This window comes from Anopheles arabiensis, chromosome 2 (genome assembly GCF_016920715.1).
Source record: "Anopheles arabiensis isolate DONGOLA chromosome 2, AaraD3, whole genome shotgun sequence".
Lineage (NCBI taxonomy): Eukaryota > Metazoa > Arthropoda > Insecta > Diptera > Culicidae > Anopheles > Anopheles arabiensis.
In genome coordinates this window covers 38,804,978-38,811,910 of record NC_053517.1, presented here as the reverse complement: position 1 = coordinate 38,811,910, position 6,933 = coordinate 38,804,978, and the positions used below count along the sequence as shown (strand labels likewise).

Here is a 6,933-nt window from a genome sequence, read left to right as displayed (position 1 = left end):
GACATGCATTGAATAATCCCAACAAGTAATGTATTCATTCCATGATTTTAAAATAAGCCAAAAATACACAAATGCGTTACTGACACAACAAAAATCACTATACAGCTAATTTAACAAAAAAATATATACTTAGGTTAAGGACATAATATTCTGTATATTTCTTTATGTTTTTTCATACTTTACCGAATAATCGAATTCGATTAGATAGCTTTTTTGCGTTATTTAGTTTACCCAAAAAAGCTCGATCAATCTTTCATATGAAAGTCTTTCATATAACAATACAATAAATTTGAGTTTATAAGTATTGGTAACCTAGTAGTACCAACCTACACGTGAACTTCAACTTAGTATCGTGTAACAAATGTTTGAGCGTAGGCACTTAGAAATTGTTATTGATAGTATTATTTATGTTTAACACTCTGGGCGCTGGCATTAGTATCTCTATCCGATCCTCACATACGATGCCGCTTCTGCAATAAGCGCTCTCTCTTTCTTCCCACTGCAATACGCTCTCCTGAGAGTTGCTGAGAAACCAATCACAGAGAAGGAGAGTGAATAAAGCTGCGATTCCAAAACGAGCCACACAGCGCCCAGAGTGTTAAACCATTGAGAAAAATTCTAAAAATCATTGGTACAAGGCTATCTGCATGAGTCGTACTCCTTGATGACTTCGTCACTCTAATGTACTGTATTATTGTTTGAAGGATTCCTGTCAAATACTTTTAAATGCGTCTCATCATGTATTTTGTTGATATACCGTAAAGTACCGTAAGATGGTTTTGAAAACATAAGAAAACCAGTTTGAAATCTGGGCAGTATGCCAACCACGACAGAAAATTTAAAAATTTTAAAATATGCCTTAATTTTTTTTTTTTTTGCTGTTTTTCTACATTTATCAAAAAGTACAATTCTGTATTGAGCAAACATAATCAAAAAATCTCATCAAATTAATGTATATATTCTAATAAACAATTCCAATCCCTTGCTTGTTAGTTTAACATTAAACATTGGCACTTAATGTGATCTTCAATTTATCCTAATACCTTACAGGGTTTTCGAGGATTATATAGACATGTTCAGCGAGTTGTAGATTCGTTCAGGCATATAATAGACTCTTTCAGCGAGACATAGAATTCTGCGGAAGTAGGCGTTGACATGTTCAGCGATTCTGTAGAGCTGTCATTTGTTATGGTTACACCCTGTGCCGCAAGGTTTAATTTTTCATGCTTAAATGTCCTAAAAGTAGCAAATAATCATTCCTCAAGCTGGTTAATACATACATTAGTTGAAAAAAGCATATTTTTTCGAAAACCGTTTGTTTACCTTCTGATGAGAATGATGCAAGCTGCAGTCCAAAGGGTACGAAAGTGACAGCTCTACAGTATAACCGAACATGTCAACGAATACTTCCGAACAATTCAATACCTCGCTGAAAGAGTCTATTATATGCCTGAACGAATCTACAACTCACTGAAAATGTCTATATAATCCTCGAAAACCCTGTATCTCCATGCTCCAAAGTCACCTAATTGATTATTACAGAATAATGAAATAAAAAAAAACAAAAACAAAATTCACCTACATGCAGTGGTAATGTCGTCATTCAACGTATACAACATAACAACATGCTTGTCGTAGAGTCAAACCTCATATTAATCGTTCCCATTAGCAAGGATTGACTATTCGGCTGTGCAATACTTCATAAGTCTCCCAAACCTGACCAGACCATTACTCAAAACATAATAAAAATAAATAACAAGGGACATAAAAAAAATCTGCAAAACTCTTCCGATTTAATTCCAAATTGCTACAAATTTAAATCATTCGTTAATTTTCCTACCTTTCACAGCAGCCCTGACGTTTATGGCACAAAACGCACTGCACGAGGGACACTCACGGGAATCAGCTGAACGGCACTCACCTAGACGGCAAAACAAAAAAAGATTTGTTAGTCATGCGCAGCAAGCAGCCAACGGGTGAGTGTACCGTCGTTCGGTAACCCACCTCCAGAGGTTGCTTAGGGCTGCTGTGGGCTGCTGCGACTGCCAAACCTTTTCGCCCTGCTCGCCCAATATCGGACGCTCATGCGCACCCACACAAGCACACGGGCCAGCAGTGCAGGCTCCCTGGCTAGTAGTGTGTGTCACAAACGTCAACCCTTGAAGTTCCTGCCAACCTACGGCCCACCGACCAAACGTAACACATTTGCCCCATTCAGTCGGAGTTAGGACACGCGATAGAGCTGAGTGAAGTGCGTTCGATGTGTGCCGCTCGCGTGTGGTGTATTTCTCTCGCCCATTCCGCCAACCAGTGCTGCTCGTGGGGCTGTAGCATTTCGCGTACGTTTAGTGTCACATACGTCAGCAGTTCCATCTAGTGCGCCCCGTGTTCCCCCTACCAACGCCCTCGCTCTCTTTCTCTCCTCCTCCTCCTTTGTTCTCCCCTTCCTAGGTGGGCGCGTGTGAACCTATCGTTTTCGCCGCGAGCCTCGTTAGGCAATCGAGCAAGCACGGGACAACATCGAACGGCAAGCAAGCTAGCAGCGCGCTAATCATTCGCAAACAATGTGCCACGATTTCGCGCACGGTGAAACGGCATCAATGGAATTAATCGGTCGTATATCGTCGGTCTGATTTGCGTGGTAAACAGGCGCGTCCGCTGTCGCGAGCAGTGCAAGGCTGGGCGCCTCCACCGGCACTCAGCACCAAACCCAGAAGCTCCTGTGCATGCTGCATCGATTACGTTCACCAATGAATGGATACGTGTTTGCACGGGCACGGCCCTGTCACTGTTCGGTGACTGGCATTGATTTGAAATAGTGCCTGCCCCCTCCTCCCGCCCCAGTCTGTCAGTTCCCGCGGGCCACGTTTTGTCGGTTGGAATTATGTCAAATTATTGTCGTTTTTCGCATCGCGCATCTCCCACCCCCGGGCGCCGTGTGAATTGTGGATGCCAATGGGAAGGGTAGGAATGCTTCGACACTCGACACGCGTGTACCGTACGGTGCCAGCAAGGACACTCCGTTCTGTAGCGCCCGTTTGGCATTGAACCTACACTTCATCCCCGTCCTCGGTTCGGTTCGGGCTCGGTGCAGTGTATGTGGCAGCAGGCGAGTGTACCCACACCCTTGCGGTTGTTTAGCTGGTTCGTTAGGCCGACGTTCGACCGCTCGAGTGCCCGATGGATGTATGTGCGAAGTGGATTACTCCATCCCGACAACAAGCCCAAGGCTGCGGATGAGTGAGCGTTTGTCGTCGAGTTATCCCTCCCCGGCGGTTCGTTCGCCTCGCCGGTGGGATTACGCCAGTTATTCAACCTGCCTGACGAAACGGCGCTTCAAAGAACACTGCGGGGGAAGATAAAAAGCACCGCTTCATCGCCAAGTGATATCGAGAAGAGCGACGGGCCAAGTGTGTGCAATCTGTATGTGTGTGTATGTGTATGTGATAAATGATTGCATTTTCTCGCTGCACCGATTCTTCCGATGAAAGACGGTGCGCTGCGCTGGTGTGTCCTTACCCAATGCTTTGTGACAAAGTGGGCGACAAGTGTGCGGTGTGCCTGGAGCCGATGAAACGAGTGAAACAAAAGAGATGTTTCGGGTGAAATCAAGCTGAAGCTTTGTGAAAATTGCAATTGTGCAGAGAGAAGCAAAGCAGTGAATAACAAGTTTTGTCGAAGAAAACCACACAGAAGGAAAACCACGATTTAAAAGCTTTATTCAGAAAGGTGAAGTGCAGCAAATGAGGTGTTGAGGCTTTAAATGAAAATGTTGTGTGGTGAGCTTAACGAAATAAATTGTGAAACCGAGTGAATTGCCGTGTCCGTAGTCAGCTGCAGTGCTGCTATTCTGCGAAAATCGATACAGAAAGCTTCCATAAAAGCACCACAAAAAGAGTGATTGTGTTTGTGTTTGAAAATGGAAAAAAGAGGATCATTTTCCGTGCTGTACCCCAAATCTTCCATCTGATTCGTTGCACTGGTGATAAGGGGCAAGAAAGCGGTGCGACCGTGAGTGCATAGTGGCGTGTAATACGATTACGAAAGTGTAGTTTCGCAACCAGAAAAGGAAAGGAATATCAAAAAAGCGAGCACAGTGCAAAATATGTGATGTATGAGCTTGCACAGCAATGTGGCAGCTGAAGCAGCACGAGCAGCAGCAGCAGCAGCAGTCGAAACGACACGAATAAAGTAACCATGCTGCCAGCAACGGTGATTATTGCGGTGGTTGTTTTCACCGTTTCGCTGGTGGCTCCCATAAATTCTGCCGGATCCGGCAGCAGCAGCAGCAGCAGTAGCGGAAGCGGCAACAGCCCCAGTAACGGTGGTCCCGGCAGCAACAGCATGGACGAGAACGAAACGCTCAAGAAGTCGACCAGCTCGCGGATCGTGCACACCAAGTACGGTGCCGTTTCCGGCACGATCGAGCACCTGGACGGGCGCCATCTGGATCCGGTCGAGGCGTTCCGCGGCGTGCCGTACGCTTCGCCCCCGGTGGGCAATCTGCGGTTCATGCCACCGGTGACCGGGGCGCTCTGGTCCGGTGTGAAAAAGGCAGACAGGTTAGCACGAGCACCCCTTCAGCGATAAAAATAAACCCATCCCGCCCATCCTGCTCCTAGGGGGGGAGCACAATCACTCGCAGTTTCTTTCCGCGACCGGCTTACGCTGAAGCTGTCGCAAAAAGATGAGCTGTGCGTGGTTGCTGTTGGGATTTTGTTACCGCGCTTGATGGGACGGTTCCTTTATTTATGTTAACACCTTTTCTCGATTTTTTTTCTCGCGGCAATGGTCGATTTTTGGACTCGTTTTTTAAACGCATTTTCCTTTAGGTTCAGTCCCGTCTGTCCCCAGCGGCTGCCTGACATCTATAACGAAACGGCTGCCCTGGAGCGCATGCCGCGCGGCAGGCTGGAGTACCTGAGGCGCCTCCTGCCCTACCTGCGCAATCAATCAGAGGACTGTCTTTATCTCAACATCTACGTACCAACGCAAGGTATACATTCTCATCTGGCTGGGGAGCCCGTGCGAAGATGACAATGGTGTAGAAAGGCTCAAACGAAAGCGAAAAACAACAGCACACACACCCACACAAACAATCCTCTAGCTACCCTCATAAGCATAAAACATTGCTCAGTGTCCCGCGTCCTGTGTTTGCTGCTCTGCCAAATGTGTGCTTGTTTTTCCACCGTCATTGCAAGTATCATTAGAGCGGTTCCAGCTAGAAACAAAGCGCGCAAACAAACAAAGACACACGAACCGACACACATCTAGACACCATCGCCCAGAAAACACACCCGAGACCCGTAACAAACAAACAGAAGAAAACAACAACAGCAAGAAAAAACGCGAGTAACGTTACGCAAACGAACAGAGCAAAAAAAGTCGTCGAGCCGCAAAACAACCGGGAGCGTAAAGCGCAAGAGATTTTATGAGATTTAGAATATCCTTTCCGAAGGACATACGCGATGAGGCTGGGTGGATAGGTTGCCTCCATCTTCCGTTTCTGTCCCCATTTTTTTGCCCGAAGGAAAGTGAAGATTACGCTAGCAACTTTTGTGGCTGTGGATGAGGAAAATAAAATTGGCCCTCCCCCCTGTTCGTGGGCCACATTCTCTGAAACCCGTTCACCACCACCCCACCAAAAAGCCTCTGCTGTCGACTGTCGCGAAGGCGTCAAATGCTGGGCGAAGAATGTGAGATTATATTTTAATATCCAGCACACAGTGTCACCACTACCGCTGGCGGCACATGCCAGGAGCAACAACAGAGAGCAGTAGCATCATTCCACCCGCTAAGTATCGATTTTGCAACATCAAAATGACATAAAAAAGGGTCCATTTTGTCCACCCACTGTGGCTGTGTGGTGGTTCGTAACGCATGTTTTTTTTCTTCTTCTTCTGTTTCTCACTCTAAAGCTCCCATTGTGTCTCTCTCGCGCTCTCTGCTGGTCATTTGTTGAAGTTGCGTTTTCCTATCAGCACCACGCCCCAAGAAACTGGAAAGCAATAAGACAACGGACAAAGAAAGGGCAAGAATGCTGCACACTGGACCGCTCCCAAGTCCCAAGTGGGATTTTGGTTTCGAGGGTATTTTTACGAAATCCTTCATTGTCTCGTCCGACGGACGGGCGAGAAGCCCTTGAGCTGGCACGCATTTACTGCGGGCTGCCCGGTTTTAGTAGCTTTTGTAAGTGAAGGATTAGCAAACAGCGAGCAGAGGGCCGCTGAAAATCGGCACCCACAGCAAATCGCCCCGTGATCAGGGGCTTGTTTGACCGTTTTCATGCCTCACACGGGATGGCGGGAATGTCGTGGAAGTGCCAAGCGATGCGATGAGTGAGACGTGAATGAATCGTAGTGACAGTGACGAGAAAGAAAGGAACAGGGCTTTGCTCGGAGCGAGATAGAAAGCAAATATTGCCACAAAGCCTTTCGCACAAAGTTCAGAGCGAATAAAATAAAATCCCTTTTTGATAGCCAGCCGACCGACCTGCCGATGGTCGTCGCGATCTGCCGCACGGACCGGTTGAACGGTTAGTACAAGGAACGCTGTTTCATGTGCCATTTTTATGGTTTCTCGTCCTTCGGCGTCGTTCGATGAAATCATAATCTAGTATGAATCCGGCCGGCCAACCGCCGCAGACTTCACTCCCCCTGCTGGGAAGAAGAAACAGGCAGGAGAGAATGTGTAAAAAAAGCAAAACATCCACCATATTTTATTTCGAACAAGCGAAGCCTGACGCAGCTTACCGAGGGCTGGTTCAGGGCATGAGCAACGTAAAAAAAAGGTAGTCTGTCTTTGTTGGCCACATTCTTCAATCGCCATTAAAATGCCGGTGATTCTTAATCAACTCACGAATTCCTGCCCGAAAGCACCTTCATTGAGGGTGCAGAAGGTCGTCATCGAGCACGAAGGAAAGGAAAGACAGGC

General features: G+C 46.9%; 1 protein-coding gene across 1 annotated transcript in view; it reads left to right on the top strand.

Moving 5' to 3' along the window:
* The first annotated feature begins 2,229 nt into the window (after positions 1–2,229).
* LOC120894550 (neuroligin 4-like) overlaps positions 2,230–6,933 on the top strand; it is a 28,201-nt gene continuing 23,497 nt past the window's right edge. Inside the window, exons 1-2 of the mRNA XM_040297202.1 lie at positions 2,230–4,562; positions 4,833–4,996. Of these exons, the coding sequence (XP_040153136.1) occupies positions 4,198–4,562; positions 4,833–4,996 (529 nt within the window). The 5' untranslated portion in view covers positions 2,230–4,197. The remainder of the gene's footprint in view (positions 4,563–4,832; positions 4,997–6,933) is intronic.